At 46.2% G+C, this 21,790-nt stretch overlaps 1 protein-coding gene across 1 annotated transcript in view; it reads left to right on the top strand.

Annotated features, from left to right (window-relative positions):
* UBXN11 (UBX domain protein 11) overlaps positions 1-19,669 on the top strand; it is a 42,619-nt gene extending 22,950 nt beyond the window's left edge. The window contains exons 10-14 of the mRNA XM_082244694.1: positions 1,399-1,516; positions 4,666-4,769; positions 5,459-5,526; positions 19,293-19,427; positions 19,502-19,669. Of these exons, the coding sequence (XP_082100820.1) occupies positions 1,399-1,516; positions 4,666-4,769; positions 5,459-5,526; positions 19,293-19,427; positions 19,502-19,628 (552 nt within the window). The 3' untranslated portion in view covers positions 19,629-19,669. The remainder of the gene's footprint in view (positions 1-1,398; positions 1,517-4,665; positions 4,770-5,458; positions 5,527-19,292; positions 19,428-19,501) is intronic.
* Positions 19,670-21,790: the final 2,121 nt, after the last annotated feature.

Genomic DNA, 21,790 nt, shown 5'->3' with positions numbered 1-21,790 from the left:
CACTGACTTAACCCTCTTGGGTATGGAGTTCACCAGAGCTTCACAGGTTGCCACTGGACCCCTCCTCCACTTCTCCATGATCAAATCATGGAGCTGATGGATGTTAGAGACCTTGCCCTCCTTCACCTCCTGTTTGAGGATGCCCCACAGATGCTTAATAGGGTTTAGGTCTGGAGGCATGCTTGGCCAGTTCGTCACCTTTACCCTCAGCTTCCTTAGCAAGGCAGTGGTCGTCTTGAAAGGTGTGTTTGGGGTCGTTATCATGTTGGAATACTGCCCTGCAGCCCAGTCTCTGAAGGGAGGGGATCATGCTCTGCATCACTATGTCATAGTACATGTTGGCATTCATGGTTCCCTCAATGAACTGTAGCTCCCAAATGCCGGCAGCACTCATGCAGCCCCAGACCATGACACTCCCACCACCATGCTTAACTGTAGGCAAGACACACTTGTCTTTGTACTCCTCATCTGGCTGCTGCCACACATGCTTGACACCATCTGAACCAAATTATTTTATCTTGGTCTCATCAGACCACAGGACATGGTTCCAGTAATCCATGTCCTTAGTCTGCTTGTCTTCAGCAAACTGTTTGCAGGCTTTCTTGTGCATCATCTATAGAAGAGGCTTCCTTCTGGGAGGACAGCCATGCAGACCAATTTGATGCAGTGTGTGGCATATGGTCTGAGCACTAAGATGTCTGACTCCCCATCCCTTCAACCTCTGCAGCAATGCTGGCAGAACTCATACGTCTATTTCCTAAAGACAACCTCTGGATATGACGCTGAGCACATGCATTCAACTTCTTTGGTCGCCCATGGCAAGGCCAGTTCTGAGTGGAACCTGTCCTGTTAAACCGCTGTATGGTGTAGCTCAGTTTCAGGGTCTTGGCAATCTTCTTATAGCCTAGGCTCTCTTTATGTAGAGCAACAATTCTTTTTTTTTAGATCCTCAGAGAGTTCTTTGCCATGAGGTGCCATGTTGAACTGCCAGTGACCAGTGAGTGAGAGCGATAACACCAAATTTAACACACCTGCTCCCCATTCACACCTGAGACCTTGTAACACTAACGAGTCACGCAGCACTTTTGTTGACAGACATTATTGGCTGTGTGTTGAGTTATTTTGAGAAGACAGCATGTTTATACTGTTATACAAGCGGTGCACTCACTACTTTGTAGCAAAGTGTCATTTCTCCCATGTTGTCACATGAAAAGATATAATAAAATATTTACAAAAAATTTGAGGGGTGTACTCACTTTTGTGAGATACTGTGTGTTTGAGCTTTGAGCTTTGGGGGTGCACACCCTAATGCAATAGGCTGCGCACACCTATGGTTATAGGATCGTTTGCTATAATACAAAATGAGCACTGAATATAGAGATATATATTTATTTGCAGGTTAAAGATTTGCGTGATGTGGTGTTTCGAGAAAGAAGATCATGGGATGAATTCCCTGGTACTGGTCACACTATTGGAGGCGCAGAAGGAACTGAAAGAGGGACCAGTGAGCTACCAGGTAAGACCATACATATTAAAGGATAAGTTAATCTTTAACCGCATAACGACCGCCCGTTTTACTGCGGCAGGCAGCCGCTCCTGGCCAAAGCGACGTTATGTTACGTCGCTCGCTCAGGAGACTCTAGAGGGCGAGCGCGCGCCACCTGGGGAGCCAGCGCGTGTGACCGATGGCCGCCAGCCACTCGCAATCTCCCGCTGCTGAGAGAGAAGGACAGACGGCTGATGTAAACACATCCGTCTGTCATTCTCGCTGAAGTGATCACAGAGGCTATGCGATCCTGCTATATAGGATCGCATGTCTCTGTGATTACTTCACAAGCCACGCCCCCTAACAGTTAGAATCACGCTCCTAGTGACACATTTAACCCACTGATCACCAGTAATGTTAACCCCCTTCCCTGCCAGTGTCATTTTTACAGTAACAGTGCATATTTTTAGCACTGATCACTGTAGTAATGTCACTGGTATCCCCAAAAGTGTCAAAAATGTCAGTCAGGGGTCCAATCTGTCTGCGTCAGTCCCGCAAAAAAAAAATCACAGATCGCCGCCATTACTAGTAAAAAAAAAAACAATCGAATTTACATAAATCTTTCCCGTAGTTAGTAAATGCAATATTTTTTGCGCAAACCAATCAAAGTACGCTTATTGTGATTTTTTTTTTTTTTTTTTACCAAAAATATGTAGCAGAAAACAAATTGGCCTAAAATGTTAAAAAATTTAGATTTTTCCATTTTTTTTTTTTTTTTGAGAATTTCATATAAAAGAATGTGAAAAATATTATTTTTTCAAAATTGTCGCTCTTTTTTTGTTTATATCACAAAAAATAAAAATTGCACAGGTGATCATATACCACCAAAAGAAAACTCTGTTGGAAAAAAAGGGCATAAATTTCACGAGCGCGAGCGCGCAATTGTCCGTTAAAATCACGCAGTCCCGAATCGCAAAATAGGGCCTGGTCATTGAGCAGCCAAATCCTCCGGTCCTTAAGTGGTTAGAGTGGTTGTAAACCTCAGACATGAAATATGAACAAAGCATATCCCTCTATATTGTGTGCTTGTCTCTATTGAAAGCAATCTCTGTTGGCTCCTTCCTGTGTTATCTGAGTCTTTTCTGACAGCTTTTCTTGACTCCAGGAGATAAAGAGTGACATGGAGGAGAGCTCCAGCACACAGCCTATAAATGACAGTCTCAGCTGTGCATGTTCATTGTGTAGTGTAAGGAGGGGGGTGTGTCCCTTCCTTCCAATCAGGACACAGAACTCTTCTCTCTGAGCTCTGCAGTGTGTAACTTTAGATTCCTGCCCCTGCTTTTTAGAGCTGAAAAGTTATGTAAAATCTGTGTTTTAGAAGGCTGTACAGAAGAAAGGGCTACAAATAAACAGATACACAGCGATTAACCACTTCAGCCCCGGAAGGTTTTACCCCCTTCCTGACCAGGCCCTATTTTGCGATTTGGCACTGCGTTACTTTAACGGACAATTGCGCGGTCATGCGACACTGTACCCAAACGAAATGTACGTCCTTTTTTTCCCACAAATAGAGCTTTCTTTTGGTAGTATTTGATCACCTGTGCGATTTTTTTTTTTTTTTTTTTGCGCTATAAACAAAAAAAGAGCGACAATTGTGAAAAACAATATTTTTCACATTCTGCTATAGGACATTCCCAAAACAAAAATGTAAAAATCTGAAATTTTGAACATTTTAGGCCAATTTGTTTTCTGCTACATATTTTTGGTAAACAAAAATCACAATAAGCGTATTTTGATTGGTTTGGGCAAAAGTTATCACGTTTACTAACTACGGGAAAGATTTATGTCATTTTTATTATTTCTTTTTTTACTAGTAATGGCGGCGATCTGCGATTTTTTTTTTTTTTTTTTTTTTGCGGGACTGACATTGCGGCAGACAGATCGGACCCCTGACTGACATTTTTGACACTTTTGGGGGTACCGGCGACATTACTACAGTAATCAGTGCTAAAAATATGCACTGTTACGGTAATAATGCCATTGGCAGGGAAGGGGTGATCAAAGGGGTAATGTATGCCTATATGCTTACTGACTGTGTGGGGGGGTTCTGTGACAGACACACACAGATCGCAGTTTCAGTTTAGCTGAAACTGATGATCTGTCCCTGCCTGTCTGAGAGTAGATCTGCCTGCTTTGTTTACATAAGCAGACGGGTCTTCTCTCCGTTTACCAGATGATCGGGGGAGGAAGGCGGCAATCGCAGCCTCTCCTCCCGCTGTGTCTAAACACAGCGGGAGCGCGGCTCCGGCGGTGCGTGCACGCCGCCGGAATCACATTCACTCCAGTCACGTAGTACTACGTGCCTGGACGCAGGGGAGCCGCACTGCCGCAGTAATATTACTGTGGCTGGTCGGCAAGCGTTTAAACAAATCCTCCTACATAAGTTGTATCGCCTGAGGCCAGTCACTTCACTGGGGGGATATGTAAGGGTTTTCAACCACTTAAAGAAAAAAACGATCAACGCACATATTTGTGCATTGATTATTTTTTTTCACACGGGCCTGCAAAGCATTGCACCTGTGATCAATGGATTGTGGGTGCAAAATGTCAAGCTCCTCTGCACTCGTCTTCTAGCTTTCTGCCTGTACCTCTTCAGTTAGAAAGTTGGAGGAAGTGTGGGTGGACTATGAGTGTGCTGATTACTCAGTCTATTTAGAATTACAAGTCTTCCTATCTGTCGGTGGCAGATAGGACCTGTAATGTATTCATTCACAGATCTCTTCTGCATTAAGGATGTGTGGTGGAGCACACATAGCACTAGAAGATACACATCTTCCTCAGAAATGGGGAAGTCGTCTCGTGCGGTGAAATGTACAGACAGACTGTACGTTAGAAATACACTCGTTTTCTGGCAGGATTAACGTGTTTTTTTTATACTTGAAGCAAAACTTGGAGAAATGCTCATGTACCGGAGATTTACAGAACTTGTTTTTGTTTTACCCGTACATACACTTTTCAGGTGGACTTTCCATTTGATCTTTGCAAGGAAATCTTAAATGAAACCAAATGTTTGTTTTTCCTTCTTTAAGAAAAAAAGTAAAATCTAAAAATATATTGTGATGTAGGCCTAGTATATTAATGTCGTCTTTTTTTTTTTTTTTTTTTTTTTTTTTTTACAGGTCACCAGCTATCGGTTGATCAGTTTTTGAGCCGACTTCCAAAATCTGTTGTGCGTGATGGCCGGGTCTTGGATATTCAGGGTCCAATAAGAGAAGCGCTCCAAGTGCGTAAGACTCCTTTCATGTCTGTTGCACACTGGGAATTACTATATAACCTTAACTTGTATTCATCAAAAGTATTATTTGTTGTAAAATATTACTGTACAGACCTTAAACTGGGAGTACACTCCCTTGTATGATTTTTTGCCTAAAATAAGGCTTACCTATAGGTACAGTAAATATCTTCTAAATGTGCACTGTTTTAAAAGATATTTACTTTAGATGCAGCCGGTGACATCACCAGAGCATGCGCTCTTAAGGAACGTCATACCCATGCTGTTCCTTCAGAGCTGTGCTGTAAACAGCGACTCCCACACGCATGCACGGTAGTGATGTCATTGCGGCTCGGCCATTCATATCGCCTGAAGCCCATAAACCTGGAAGACTGGGGAAGATGGAAGCGCATTAGGTTAGCCCATTATGATTTAAACTGCCCGGGGCCCAATTTCTTTATTTTTTTAATGTGGTTTACTACTGCTTTAAGTCATGATAGAAGAGAACATAAGGAATTTTTGTTTTCTTTCTGCTGTGGAACTTAAAGATTCACATTTCTTTTCATACTTTACAAGCATTGATTTTATTTACTGCTACTCCAGACAGCTATAAAATATTAGACATTTAATCGGTATAGGTCAGATGTACAGCTGCAGCTCTGTTTGAGACTTGTTCTCTATCTTGTCTATCTCTGTTATAGGGATCTAAAGGAGAAAAAACACGAGAAATCTTAGTGGACTCTCCACATTTGTTAACGATGGAGAAAAGGTAAGCCTAGTTTGTGAATAGATCTCTTTTCATAGTAGGGTAGTCTGTATGCTTTGCACTGACTTAACAAAAATTTACCCAACCAAAAAAAAGACCCTGCAGCAGGCATCCAGCCCCTTATCCCCTCTCCCTTTAGGTTGGCCCTATACTCAATAGATTACATAGGAAGGAAATCATTCAAACTTTTTTATTTTTTTGCGTAAAACCTGCAAAGATAGAAGGCCATCTGTTACTCAGGTACCTGCATTGTGATCCACCTCTGAGAGGTTTGCCTAGGTCAGGGGTCTGCAACCTTTAAGACAAAAGGAGCCACTTGGACCCGTTTCCGAAGAAAAAAAAAAACTGGGAGCCGCAAAACCATTGCGACATTTAAAACAAATATAACACTTCATATATGCCCCCTTTCAATGCAGAGACCAGCGTACATGCCCCTTTCAATGTAGTGACCAGCGTACATGCCCCTTTCAATGTAGTGACCAGCGTACATGCCCCTTTCAATGTAGTGACCAGCGTACATGCCCCTTTCAAAGCAGTGACCAGCGTACATGCCCCCTTTCAATGTAGTGACCAGCGTACATGCCCCCTTTCAAAGCAGAGAGCAGCATACATGCCCCTTTCAATGTAGTGACCAGCGTACATGCCCCCTTTCAAAGCAGTGACCAGCGTACATGCCCCCTTTCAAAGCAGTGACCAGCGTACATGCCCCTTTCAATGTAGTGACCAGCATACATGCCCCTTTAAATGTAGTGACCAGCGTACATGCCCCCTTTCAATGTAGTGACCAGCGTACATGCCCCCTTTCAATGTAGTGACCAGCGTACATGCCCCCTTTCAATGCAGTGACCAGCATACATGCCCCCTTTCAATGCAGTGACCAGCATACATGCCCCTTTCAATGTAGTGACCAGCGTACATGCCCCTTTTAATGAAGTGACCAGCGTACATTCCCCTTTTTAATGAAGTGACCAGCGTACATGCCCCTTTTAATGAAGTGACCAGCGTACATGCCCCCTGTTAATGAAGTGACCAGCATACATGCCCCTTTCAAAGCAGTGACCAGCGTACATGCCCCTTTTAATGAAGTGACCAGCGTACATGCCCCTTTTAATGAAGTGACCAGCATACATGCCCCTTTCAATGTAGTGACCAGCGTACATGCCCCCTTTCAATGTAGTGACCAGCGTGCATGCCCCCTTTCAATGTAGTGACCAGCGTATATGCCCCCTTTCAATGCAGTGACCAGCATACATGCCCCTTTTAATGCAGTGACCAGCGTACATGCCCCTTTTAATGAAGTGACCAGCGTACATGCCCCTTTTAATGAAGTGACCAGCGTACATGCCCCCTTTTAATGAAGTGACCAGCATACATGCCCCTTTCAAAGCAGTGACCAGCGTACATGCCCCTTTTAATGAAGTGACCAGCATACATGCCCCTTTTAATGCAGTGACCAGCGTACATGCCCCTTTTAATGAAGTGACCAGCGTACATGCCCCTTTTAATGAAGTGACCAGCGTACATGCCCCCTTTCAATGCAGTGACCAGCATACATGCCCCTTTTAATGCAGTGACCAGCGTACATGCCCCTTTTAATGAAGTGACCAGCGTACATGCCCCTTTTAATGAAGTGACCAGCGTACATGCCCCCTTTTAATGAAGTGACCAGCATACATGCCCCTTTCAAAGCAGTGACCAGCGTACATGCCCCTTTTAATGAAGTGACCAGCGTACATGCCCCTTTTAATGAAGTGACCAGCGTACATGCTCCTTTTAATGAAGTGACCAGCGTACATGCCCCCTTTTAATGAAGTGACCAGCATACATGCCCCTTTCAAAGCAGTGACCAGCGTACATGCCCCTTTTAATAAAGTGACCAGCGTACATGCCCCTTTTAATGTAGTTACCAGCGTACATGCCCCCTTTCAATGTAGTGACCAGCGTACATGCCCCCTTTCAATGTAGTGACCAGCGTATATGCCCCCTTTCAATGCAGTGACCAGCATACATGCCCCTTTTAATGCAGTGACCAGCGTACATGCCCCTTTTAATGAAGTGACCAGCGTACATGCCCCTTTTAATGAAGTGACCAGCGTACATGCCCCCTTTTAATGAAGTGACCAGCATACATGCCCCTTTCAAAGCAGTGACCAGCGTACATGCCCCTTTTAATGAAGTTACCAGCATACATGCCCCTTTTAATGCAGTGACCAGCGTACATGCCCCTTTTAATGAAGTGACCAGCGTACATGCCCCTTTTAATGAAGTGACCAGCGTACATGCCCCCTTTCAATGCAGTGACCAGCATACATGCCCCTTTTAATGCAGTGACCAGCGTACATGCCCCTTTTAATGAAGTGACCAGCGTACATGCCCCTTTTAATGAAGTGACCAGCGTACATGCCCCTTTTAATGAAGTGACCAGCGTACATGCCTCCTTTTAATGAAGTGACCAGCATACATGCCCCTTTCAAAGCAGTGACCAGCGTACATGCCCCTTTTAATGAAGTGACCAGCGTACATGCCCCTTTCAATGCAGAGACCAGCGTGCGTGCATGCGTGCCCCCTTCAAAGCATCACTTCACTTACCTGCCATCACCGTGCCTGGAGTGCTGCTGACGGGAGTCGGGTCTCGGTCGGACGTCTTCTTCCTTGACCTGCATTCGCGCCGCTGTCCTCCTCTCTGACGGCGGGCGGGAAGGTGACGTTGGGACGGTGCGTGACTAACGCACGCATCCACCCCGCCAGGCGACATCACCCGGGATGTCCTCTATGATTGGTCCAGCCTGGACCAATCACAGCCAGGACAGTGCCACAGTGGGGGAGTGTCGTGAGGTTTAAAAAAGCCGCGGGTTGCCGACCTATGGCCTAGGTATTGATAGGGAGTCTGTTGGATGATTATTTCCAACACAGGCACTAGTGACTTTTCATTGATACAGTTACTGTAGTTGACTGTTGTTTTTGATTGTGTTACTTTAAACAGACAAATATTTAGCAAGCATATTAAAATGGCAAATGTAGACAGCTGGTGTCTGCTTCTGAGGAACCTATTTTGGTTTTTGGAAGCCAGAGATTTCCTATTGAAGATGCTTTAAGCTACTACAATAAGAAAAATGCACATGGGAACGACTTGTATTATGCCATTACAGAGGGGCTGATAATATACCCACATGCTGAACACTACTTTCATCGAAATAAAATGAAGTCACAATAAAATCGGCAGTGCAAATTGTACGGATGTGCGGCTTTGAAATCACGCCGAGATAGCGCTATTTCAAAGCCACACAGGTATCCCTTGAAATTTTCTACATTTTGTCATGTTACAACCAAAAACATAATTGTATTTTATTGGGGTTTTATATGACAGACCCAACACAAAGTGGCACACAACTGTGAAGTGGAAGGAAAATGATTTTCTAAATTTTTACAAATAAATATGTGAAAAGTGTGGCGTGCGTTTGTATTCAACCCCCAATACTTTGTAGAACCGCCTTTCGCTGCAATTACAGCTGCAAGTCTTTTTGGGTATGTCTCTACCAGCTTTGCACATCTAGAGAGTGATTTTTTTTTTTTTACCCATTCTTCTTTGCAAAATAGCTCAAGCTCTGTCAGATTGGATGGAAAGCATCTGTGAACAGCAATTTTACAGTCTTGCCACAGATTCTCAATTGGACTTTGACTGGGCCATTCTAACACGATTATGCTTTGATCTAAACCATTCCATTGTAGGCTGTATGTTTAACCACTTAAGCCCCGGAAGATTTTACCCCCTTCCTGACCAGGGCCTATATTGCGATTCGGCACTGCGTGACTTTAACGGACAATTGCGCGGTCGTGCGATGCTGTACCAAAATGAATTTGACGTCCTTTTTTTCCCACAAACAGAGCTTTCTTTTGGTGGTATTTGATCACCTGTGCGATTTTTTGATCATGCACTATAAAAGACCGTCAATTTTGCTGAAATAACAATATTTCTCTTACGTCCTCCGACAGTCGCCGCCTCTTCATATTCGTCACATATGGGGTATTAGACTTTGCTCCGAAGGAGTAGCTAGGCAACAGAATATGTTAACATTAAAGCTTTTAACATATCCCACCCTCAAGGGGTGGTCCCCTCAGTCAATACCCTCCTACTTCCTGCAACCATATCTCAGTTTTAATGTCTAGCTTGTCAGGAGTGGCTGGCTCTCTCTGTGCTGGGGCTTTGTGCCCCAGACTCTTTCTTCTTTTTTGATTTTTTGTTTGAGTTTTCTCTCTACCTTTACTTAGCTGTTCTTTTTGTCAGCATTAGTTAGTTCTTCGGATGAAGAGGATCATGCGGGCTGGGTCTCGGGCTGATCCCCCTGGTCGCAGGTCGTGGGTCAGTGGCTTCCCAGCCTGCCATCGAGCGTTCAGCCAGGTAACGCTCCTGGCACAGTGAACGACCCATCCCTGTTCGGTGCAGGGATGATTGGTGAGGTGGCTACCTCACTGGACGCTGTGCGGTTTCTTAACCCCCATTCTGTGCGTCTTGTATGCGACTCTCCCTGCCTCATGTGCAGCGGCTTGTTCGCCTGTGCGGGTCCCCCACGCCACTGTGAGGTAAGTGTATTTATGTGGGGACCTGTCTGTCTGGGGGGGTGTCAGTCTGGGATTGTGTAACCTGCCTCTATTCACACTGTTTGTCTCCCTATCTCTCGGCTGCATGCTGTGGGCTGCAAGGGGGGGGGGGGAGCTGTGTGACACTGTGTGTGTCAGCCTTGTCAGTGTGAGAAGCTGTGTGCTGTGGGGCATGTTTTGTGGCATGTTTGGGCATTATACAGCGATCGCTGCGGCGATCTGACATGTTTTTTTATATACAGACGTGTGCATTACTGTACTGTGGAGCGGCGGTTTCGGCGCCAAACGGCGCCATTTTGCCTACACTCGCTCCGGCCGCATGTTCTACATGCATGGCGGCCATTTTCTTGTAGCCTCCCATAGGCTTTCATAGAGCGCCCTGGCAGCATCACTTCCTCTTCTCCAGGAACACCGATCGAGGCAGCAGCGGCGAGGGTCTCCTCAGGTTATATCCTTCCTATCCATTGCCTGTGTCAGTTTTATTGTCCCTGTGGGGGTCTCATTGTGCTTGTGTGTGGTGCGGTGGGCTGCGCTCGCCGCGCTTGTTAAAGGGGCAGTTAACCCTTTATTATCCGGCATTTGTTATAGGGGCAATGGATTCTCAGGAAGGCAAATTTCCTACCGCCTTGGTGGAAAGCCAGGGGACCGCTGTTTCCCCCCCAGGGGGGGATTTAGCCACTATTGTGGCTGGCCTTGCTGCTCAGGTGCAGATGCTGGTGGCTGCTCAATCTACTAAAAGACCCAGAGTTGCTCTTTCCTCTGATTCTGAGGGTGAAGGTGATGGGGTTGTTGTGGCGAGGGGCCTCCTTATCGGGGTCCCGCTCCTCCCTGGATCTAGTGGGGTCCGAGGTGGAGGCTGAAGTTGAAGGGGTTGATAATTCTCCCCCTGGCTCGCCTGAAGAGCTTGCAATCATGGATGAATTGATTGCTTCCATAAAACAAACGCTGCGTTTGCAGGATGAAGTGTGTCCCCCCCCTGCCTTGGCGGCTTATGGGACGCAGAGAAAACGCAGGACGCCGCAGGTTTTTCCCTGCAATGATGATTTTCAGCAATGAACAATGGCGCAATCTACGCCAACCTTTTGCTGTACCAAGTAGGTTCAAGCTGCGTTATCCTTTCTCGCCTTCCACTGATGGAAGGTGGTGTGTGCCACCCCCAGTGGATCACGCAATTGCGGTTTTAAACAAATCCACTGCGATTCCTGCAGAGGATTCTCCTGTGTTCCGTGATGCCACGGATAGGAGATTGGAGTCTCTTGCCCGTCATACTTATTCTGTTACGGGCTCTATGCTTAAGGCTCTGTTTGCCTCTCTCATGGCGGCCCAGGCGGTCGCAAGTTGGACGCAGATGCTTAGGCGCGTCCTAGTGGCCGATTCGGCCTCGCCGGCGACCCTGGATATGGTGGATCAAATCCACCAGGGTGTCATGTATCTGTGTGATGCGGACTTGGACCTAGTCCCGTTGGCTGCACGTGTGCACAGCGTGGCAGTGTTGTCTCGCCGCCTGGTTTGGTTGAAATGTTGGTCGGTGGACCAGTCTTCACGTAAGACCTTAGCCAATCTGCCTTATGATGGGTCTCGCCTTTTTGGGGAGTCCTTGGATGTGTTGATTAAGGGGATCACCGGAGGTAAGAGCACTCTCTTGCCCCATTTCCCCAAGGCTAAGGGGGCTTCTGGGAAGAAGCATGCTAATTTTCGGCCCCCTCAGGGGTCCTTTCGGTCGCACTACAAGGGCAAGCCGTTCAAAGGTCAAGGCTCTCAGAAGAAGCCCTGGTCTGGAAAACAGAAGTCCGGTCAATCCGGATCCGCAGCCCATAACAGTGCGGCCTGAAGGGGCGCCCTCACCCAGTTTTGGGGTGGGGGGACGCTTGCTCGGTTTTCTTCAGCCCTGGTTGACCCGCGTGCGGGACAGATGGGTTCGGGAGATCGTTCGATCTGGTTACAAGATCGAGTTTCTCTCTCGGCCGGAGAGCAGATTTTTTCCCTCAAATCTTCAACTGTCTCCAGAGCGTTTACGGGACCTGCACCTGGCGGTGCGGGACCTGAGGGCTCAGGGAGTGGTAGTTCCGGTGCCTCATCGGAACAGGTTTCGGGGGTTTTATTCCAATCTGTTCACCGTGCCCAGAAAGGAGGGCAAGGTTCGTCCAATTCTGGACTTGAAGGCTCTGAACCGCTCTGTGCGGGTTCGCAAGTTCCGCATGGAATCCCTGCGGTCGGTGGTGGCTGCCCTGGTTCCGGGGGAATTCATGGCCTCCATCGATTTGAAGGATGCGTATCTTCACATCCCCATTTTCGAGGGTCACCAGAGGTTCCTTCGATTTGCCATTGCGGAGGATCACTACCAGTTCGTGGCGTTGCCTTTTGGTCTCGCCTCGGCTCCGCGGGTCTTCACCAAGGTGCTTGCACCGGTTCTGGCATTATTGAGGGCCCAGGGCATTTCTGTCCTGGGGTATCTGGACGACATTCTGGTTCGGTCTGCGACCAGCCAGGGTCTGGAGAAGGACCTGTCTGTCACGATGCAAACTCTGCAGGAGTTTGGTTGGACGATAAATTTTCCAAAGTCGACACTGAGTCCGTCGGTTCGTCTTCCCTACCTGGGAATGATTCTGGACTCGGTGCAGGCGAAGGTCTTCCTGCCGGAAGACAAACTCAGAACTCTTCAGGAGGAAGTCAGGTCCCTCAGGGACGTTCCGCACTCGTCTCTGCGGACGTGCATGAGATGTCTGGGATTGATGGTCTCGGCCTTCGAGGCGATTCCCTTCGCCCAGTTTCATACGCGGGGTCTCCAAGCGGAGATCCTGTCCATGTGGGACGGGCGACCTCAATCTCTGGATCTTCAAATCTCGTTGAGTCATCGCACCAGAAGAGACCTTCTGTGGTGGCTCCAGTCCCCGATGGTGTCCGGGGACAAGTCGTTTCATCCTATCTCGTGGACGGTGATCACCACGGATGCCAGCCTGTCGGGCTGGGGTGGTGTTCTGGGCGTTCTGTCCGCCCAGGGAACTTGGTCGGAGGGGGAGTCTTCCCTTCCGATCAACGTTCTGGAATTGCGTGCGATAAATCTCTGTCTTCATCGCTGGACGGACCGACTGCAGGGCTGCCCGGTTCGGGTGCAGACGGACAATGCCACGGCGGTGGCCTACATCAACCACCAAGGGGGCACCAGGAGTGCCCGAGCGGCTCGAGAAGTGGCCGACATTCTGTCTTGGGCCGAGACTCATGTCCCGGCGATAACGGCGGTTCACATTCCGGGGGTGGGGAACTGGCAGGCGGACTATCTGAGTCGCCAGACCCTGGATCAGGGGGAATGGTCTCTCCACCCGGCTGTCTTCCAGATGTTGTGCGCGAAGTGGGGTCTTCCAGATGTGGACCTGTTCGCGTCTCATCTCAACAACAAGGTGAGAAGGTTCGTGGCAAGGACGTGCGACCCTCGGGCAGACGCGTCGGACGCGTTAGTGGCCCCGTGGCATCAGTACAGGCTGATGTACGCATTTCCACCGATTCAGTTGCTGTCCAGGTTCCTTCGCAGGTTTCACTGGGAACGCAGCACGGTGGTTCTTGTGGCACCGGACTGGCCTCGCCGGTCCTGGTACGCAGACCTCGTGAATCTGGCGGTCGACGCCCCGTGGCGTCTGTCTCTTCGAGACGATCTCCTGTCTCAAGGACCGATATACCATCCTGCTTTACAGTCGCTGGCTTTGACGGCCTGGCTGTTGAGACCGAGGTCCTGAAGGAGAAGGGTCTCTCCCCAGAGGTCGTTCATACTTTGATCAACGCGAGGAAGTCTTCCTCGGGGAAGGTTTATTACCGTACTTGGAAGGCCTATTTTGCCTGGTGTGAGTCCAGGGGGTTTTCACCCCGCACGTACTCGGTTTCCCGAGTGCTGTCCTTCCTTCAAACGGGTGTCGATCAGCGTTTGGCGCTGGCTACGATAAAGGGTCAGGTGTCTGCGCTGGCCGTTCTGTTTTAACGTCCCGTGGCTTCCAACTCCTTGGTTGGCACTTTTGTTCAGGGTGTGCGGCATCTGGTTCCTCCTAGGAGGGATCCTTTGCCCCCTTGGGACTTGAATCTCGTTCTGTCTGTGTTGCAAAGTGCTCCTTTTGAACAGATCAGGGAGATCTCGTTGTCTATGTTGTCCAAAAAGGTCGCCTTTTTGGTGGCGATCACTTCGGCTCGCAGAGTGTCGGAGCTGGCGGCTTTGTCCTGCAAGTCTCCGTATCTGGTTGTTCATTTGGATAAGGTGGTCTTGCGACCTAATCCTTCTTTTCTTCCGAAACGAGTTTCGGAATTCCATCTTAATGAGGATATTGTCTTGCCTTCGCTGTGCGCGAAGCCTAAACATCCAAAGGAGGTGAGATTACATTCTCGGGATGTTGTTCGGGCGATAAGGGTTTACCTTAAATCGACTGAGTCTTTTCGAAAGACGGACTCCTTGTTTGTTCTTCCAGAGGGTCCTCGGAAGGGCATGGCGGCGTCGGCCTCTACCATCGCCAAATGGATCAGGCAGACCATTGAACAGGCCTATGCCTTGCAGGGGAAGGTTCCCCCTGTGCCTGTGAAGGCGCACTCTACTAGATCTCTGAGTACGTCTTGGGCCTGTCGTCATGGGGCTTCTGTAGCCCAGGTGTGTAAGGCGGCGACTTGGTTGACCGTGCACACTTTCACAAAATTCTACAAAGTAGATGTTCAGGCATCGGCGGATGCTTCCTTTGGCCGCAAGGTTCTTAGTGCGGCAATTCCCTAGGGTCCCTTGTTGGGGACCTCTGGCTGTTGGGATAAGTTTTTTATCCCCTGGTTATTTGTCTTTTCCTGGGTTGTTGCTCCTGTTGAGCACTCGTTTTTCCTGTTGCCCAGCTGGTTTCCTTCCTTTGGTAAGGTTCCTTTCTTTGATGCGGAGACTGCGTTGCCTTTTCGGCGCGGATGCGTTTCCCACCCCTCATGTTTGCACTGCTTTGGGACGTCCCCATATGTGACGAATATGAAGAGGCGGCGACTGTCGGAGGACGTAAGAGAAAACGGAATTTTTGTAAAATCTTACCTGTAAAATTCCTTTCTCTGAGTCCTCCGACAGTCGCCGCCCCCGCCCCTCTTTTGGGGTTTGGTTGTATACTCTACTGCTATTCCACTAAAACTGAGATATGGTTGCAGGAAGTAGGAGGGTATTGACTGAGGGGACCACCCCTTGAGGGTGGGATATGTTAAAAGCTTTAATGTTAACATATTCTGTTGCCTAGCTACTCCTTCGGAGCAAAGTCTAATACCCCATATGTGACGAATATGAAGAGGCGGCGACTGTCGGAGGACTCAGAGAAAGGAATTTTACAGGTAAGATTTTACAAAAATTCCGTTTTTTCACATTTTTTTATATGAAATTACCCCCCAAAAAATGTAAAAATCAAAATTTTTTAACATTTTAGGCCAATTTGTTTTATGCTACATATGTTTGGTAAAAAAAAAATCGCAAAAAGCGTATTTTGATTGGTTTGCGCAAAAGTTATTGCGTTTACTAACTAAGGGAAAGATTTTTGTCATTTTTGTTGTTTGCAGATCGAGTAATGGCGGTGATCTGCGTTTTTTTTTTTTTGCGGGACTGCGACATTGCAGCGGACAGATCGGACCCTTGACTGACATTTTTGACACTTTTGGGGGTACCAGTGACATTTCTACAGTAATCAGTGCTATACATATGCACTGTTACTGTAAAAATGACGCTGGCAGTGAAGGGGTTAACTTTTTTGAGAGGGAGGGGTTAAGTGTGTCCCTCGGGGCGTGCTTCTAACTGTGATTGGATGTGGCTTGAGGTGTAAGAACAGAGATCAACGGTCCTACATAGCAGAACCGTATGATCTCAATTCTTACACAGGGGAGAATGACAGGCGGCTGTGTTTACATTAGCCGCCTGCCTTTCTCCCACTGTAACGGACAATCGCGAGTGCCCGGCGGACATCGGGTCCGCCGGGGCACACGCGCAGGGGGGTCCGTGAGCGAGCGGGAGTGTGTCTCTGGCAGCGCGCGCTCGCTCCCTAGAGCCTCACAGGCTAGTGACGTAGACCTACGTCGCTTTACCTGTGAGAGGCTGACTGCCGACGTAAATCATCGTTAGGCAGTCGGCAAGTGGTTAAGTTCGTTGTCCTGCTGGAAGGTGAACCTCTGCCCCAGTCTCAAGTCTTTTGCAGACAGGTTTTCTTCTAAGATTGCCCTGTAATTGGCTCCATCTATCTTCCCATCAACTCTGATCAGCTTCCCTGTCGAAGAAAAGCATCCCCATAACATGATGCTGCCACCACCATGTTTCACGGTGGGGATAGTGTGTTTAGGGTGATGTACAGTGTTAGTTTTCTGCTACACATAGCATTTGGCTTTTAGGCTAAAAAGTTAAATTTTGTTCTCATCTGACCAGAGCACCTTCTTCCACGTTTGCTGTTTCCCCCACATGGCTTCTTACAACTGCAAATGGGACTTCTTTCAACAATGGCTTTCTTCTTGCCACTCCTCCATAAAGGCCAGATTTGTAAAGTGCACGACTAAGCCCCCTTTCACACATGCTGTCCGTTTTTCATCCATCCGTTGACAGATGAAAAATGGACATCAATGAATCTCTATGTAAAAACGGATGACAACTGATGATCATCAGTTAACATCTGTTTTCATCCGCTTTCGTCAATGTCCATTTTTTTGAACGCATGAATGCCCTATTTTTCATCCGTCAAAAAAATGGATCGGATGAAAAACAGATAACTGACGAAAAACGGATGAAAAACTGATACATTTTGAGTGACTGAACTGATGAACTGAACGGACAGTATGTGTGAAAGGGGCCTAAGGCCAACGGACTCCGCTTTTCTCAGCGGGGGATCGAGCCGCCGATCCCCCGCTGAGCAGAAGGATGACAACTGTGTCTCCGCGCTGTGTGGAGACACAGCTGTCAGTTCCCCATACATCTCTATGGGGGAAATCGGATGAGAACGGACCGTCGGTCCGTTCTCATCCGATCCAATCCGCTGGACGGATGGAAAATAGGCTTTCCATCTGTCCAGATTTGACGGATCGGATGTCAGCGGACATGTCTACGCTGCCATCCGATGCCCCATAGGAATGCATGGGGGGACCGTTCAGATCCGCCAAAAAAAAAAAAAAAACGGACAGGCGGATCTGAACGGTCCGCTTGTGTGAAAGGGGCCTTATAGTTATCCTGTGGACAGATTCTCCCACCTGTGTTGTGAATCTCTGCAGCTCCTCCAGAGTTACCATGGGCCTCTTGGATGCTTCTCTAATTAATGCTCTCCTTGCCCGGCCTGTCAGTTTAGGTGGACAGCCATGTCTTGGTAGGTTTGCAGTTGTGCCATACTTTTTCCATTTTCGAATAATGGATTGATTAGTGCTCCGTGAGATATTCAAAGCTTGGGATATTTTTTTAAAACCTAACCCTGCTCTAAACTCCTCCACAACTTATCCCTGGTGTGTTCCTTGGCCTTCATGATGCGGTTTGTTCACCAAGATTCTCTAACAAACCTAAGGGCTTCACAGAACAGCTGTATTTAAACTGAGATTAAGTTACACACAGGTGGACTCTATTTACTAATAGGGATGGGCGGAACATCCCCCTGTTCAATTCGCAGCAGAACTCCCAAACAGCAAACCCCATTGAAGTACATGGGAGCCAAACAGGAAAAATCAAAAGTGCCTATTTTGAAGGCTCATATGCAATTTGGCCATAAAAGGGGTCTGGGTACTGCCTTGGGGGACATGTATTAAATAAAAACAATAGTTTTTTTCAGGAGCAGTGCCTTTAATTATGCTTAAAGTGCGACAATAAAAATAAAGAATTCCTTTAAATATAGTGCCTGGGGGGGTCCCCTAATGTGCCTGTAAAGTGGCCCATCTGTAGCATGCATAACACATGCTACAGCAAAAAGCAGCCATGCAGGTTAGGAAAGGGGGGGGGGGGGACAAGCAAGCGCCCCCTCCTGAACCATACCAGCCAACCGGTATAAAAAACAGAGATCCATCAACTTTGGTGCAGCAGGGGATCTGTTCATGAATCCCCTGCAAAACAGAGTACAGTGCTCTGTTAAAGTACCCTTTCTCTACAGATTGTTCACATGCATACTAGGCAAAGCATGACAAACTCATAGTAATATAAATGTAAGTATAAAGCGCAAGTTGCACTATCACTGATTGAGGTCTACTTGCTGATTTACTCTTTAACAGCATGTCCATATAGTGAGTGCGCAGTCTTACCCTTGGTGGAGGATAACCTATGAACATTGGTGTACATTCTTGGACTTATTTTGGTGAAGGAACTTCACACACATTTAGATTTGACGGTTTCTTGTATTTTAATTTATATTACAGCAGCCTGATTTGTTATTGATCTTGTCACATACATTTTGAAGATTGTGGATACTTTATTTTACCAATTACAATGTCCTGTGCTAAAGTGAGGTAGGGCCAGGAAAATCAGAAAAATTTCAGATACTTACCGTAATTTTTATTTTCTGTCCTAGCCTCATGTCAGCACAGGACATGTGTGTGCTGACGTGATGTAGGGCCAGGAAAGTTTAATAAACAGAATACCAGGGTTGATTTACTAAAACTGGAGAGTGCAAAATCTGGTTCAGCTCTGCATGGTAGCCAATCAGCTTCTAACTTCAGCTTATTCAATTAAGCTTTGATAAAACAAAACTGGAAGCCGATTGGTTTCTAAGCAGAGCTGCACCAGATTTTTCACTCTCCAGTTTTAGTAAATTAACCCCACCGTTTATAGTAAAATTGAATTCAGGCATACATGGGTCAAATTCTAAACAAATTTTCTTTCGAAAATTTGAGAGCATTTGATTTGAAATGTGACCAACCAAGACTTCAATTTCACCTTATGTTGCTACAGAAAAGAATTTTCGTGGCCAAGAATCTTCATTTCTTTTTCGATTATATTTCTCACATGATTCTCCCATCATGGATTAGAAATTTGTTCTTTTTCAAAACATTGCCAGCATGCCCGATCACTCAAATTCAATGGCCGCACGAAAATCGGCTGTTGCAGCGGCTCACTAATGATGCAGGATTTAACTCATGTATGGCCAGCTTTAGAGGTGTTAGTCAGTTGACTGAATAAATAAAAGTTGGGAATAGAACACAATTATGGTAGTCTTGCATTATTTATTTTGAAGCAATTCTAGGCCCCAGACGGATGTGGTTGTCTGTACACTGCGAATCAAGTCTGAGAATGGAGAAGACACATACAAAGTACGAATGTTGTCCTCTGAGACCCTTGGGGATCTTCGAAACTACCTATCAAAACACAGGTGAATAGTAGTTTTATATACTCACCATGAAATCTGGTTCCATCATACTTAAATCTTTTTTTCTTTACTCACAGAACTACTGAAGAGGACTTTGACATCATCAATCGATTGCCTTATCAAGTGTATGACAACAATGAATGTACTCTACAAGAAGCTGCTCTTGTACCCAATGCTTTTCTCCTTCTAAGAAGAAAACTTTAAAATAACCCTGGTAAAAGCATATCATAAGGCAATTAAACAACTCAAAACTCAAAGTTACAGACTTTGCAATTAGGTTTATGTTTGTTTTTTTATGCAGCTTGTATGTAATTTATATTAAAAAAAGGGGATTACATTTTATAGTAAATGGACCGATTTTAGGAAACTAACGTTTTTAAAGGAAAACTATTAAACTATTTAAATCGTATTGGAAATTGCATTTCTACTTTAATTATTGATTACAAAGCACTGGTACTTTTAAGGAGTAAACTCACACCTGTTTCTTCCCCAAAGGCAACAACCACAGTATTAAGCCCCGTACACACGATCAGATTTATCGAACGATCTGTCGTCCGTTTTTCGTGGCATGCTAGTCTGATGTGGAAAGTGAAGAGGTTATTTTCATACAAATTTTCCCGTACGACAGAATTCTACTTCAGAAGTGATGTCATGTGTTGGATTGCTTTCTATGTGTTCTTTCGTCTCTGAGCATGCCTAGTCTTGCTCTTAAGATTTTTTTCCGTCGAAATCTGTACTAATGAGATGAAAATCGGTCGTAGTATTACGGACGACAAAAATGTTATAGCCTGCACATCAGGATTTTGTCCGCCGAAAAGTCGGAGTCGGCTGTCGAAAGCACCATACTAACAATCCAAAAATCGGCAGATGGTCGTCGGACGAATTTTCCCTACAGATTTTCTTATCGTGTGTATGGGCCTTTACACTTCTAGTTTTGGTTAGAGCGAGGACGGTCCCCCTCATTTCTTGTCCTGTGGACCAAAACATCTACTGGCAACTTTGGGTTTCTAAGGCTTCTTTCACACGGCCGCTCCGGGTTTTTTGCTCCGCTGCGGGACTTTTTTTTTTCCGCGGAGCGGATGACACTTGTGTCATCCGCTCCGTATGTCCGCATATCATCCCATCCGTTTGCGGATGATACGGACCTAATGTAAGTCTATGGCATTGCGGATGTCAGCGGATGACCCCGCTGACATCCGATTTTGCTTCCTTTCCATTTTTTGAACGGAGGAAAAATAGGGTTCTGTTCCGTTCCAAAAAACAGAACAGAAATGAAAGGAAGAAAATCGGATGTCAGCGGATGGTATTCCGCTGACATCCGCAATGCCATAGACTTGCATTATGTCCGTAAATCATCCGCAAAAAAATAGGATGATTTGCGGACATACGGAGTGCCCATGTGAAAGGGCCCTAACAAAATCCTGACACACAACCTGAACCTTCTCCAGCCTATCCAAAACCCACTTGTAACTGGTATGATCTTTAAAGCCTGACTCCAGATATTTTATTTTCATTTTATTAGAGTGAAGAAAAGTTAAAATTATTCTTTTTTTAATATTTCTCTCTGTTATCATACTGAGGACATTTCCCTCTCTTCCTATCTTTGTGAAGATTTACTGTCACAGAAACAGGGACCCAAAAAAAAAAAAAAAAAAAATCACAAACATTCTCAGAAATTGTTTTTTTCCCCATTTTACTATAAATGCATTTTAGTCTTGGTCTTTGATATAGAGCTTTCCCATCACTTTGTATCCAAACAGGAGGTGAGGGGAAATCTCCCCCCAAGGGAAAAAAAAAAACCTGAGCTTCAAGCCCCATCCTCAAACCCAAAACTAATGACCAATTCACATTTGCCCTCAGTCAAATCGCAAAGCAGCAGGAGCGATTCAGCATTGCCGGCTGGCTAGGGGGCTGTGTGGTACACGATTCAGCACACTGCACAGTCCCCTCCTTTTTTGTTGTGAACAAACTTCTTGTGAAGTGTACAAAATGTACAATTCATACACTACAATGTTGGGCGGTGAGATGCAATGCGTGACATTGCAGTGCGATTTGGGCCAGAGCTCTGCAATAAATGACTTGCCCATTTCCTCCTTGGCAAATCACTGAAAAAAATCAAAAATAATAGCTTGCATCTAGTTTAGGGTTGTAAAAATTATTAAAACAAATGTGGAAAATGTATATTAGTAAAATGATTTGAAGACCTGCTTCTATTTCATTCCCTTACCTTGAAATATAAGAAAATTAGCATACAACTAGCCAAAGAAATGTTAAACAAGCAAAATAACATTTCTTAAACAAAAAAAAAAAAAAGTGCGATTTCAGCCTTTAAATATCAGTCCACAAATTGTTGTGTGCCGAATTTA

The sequence above is a fragment of the Pelophylax lessonae genome (assembly GCF_965119305.1).
Source record: "Pelophylax lessonae genome assembly, chromosome: 2".
Classification (NCBI taxonomy): Eukaryota; Metazoa; Chordata; class Amphibia; order Anura; family Ranidae; genus Pelophylax; species Pelophylax lessonae.
This window is presented reverse-complemented; position numbering and strand designations above follow the sequence as displayed.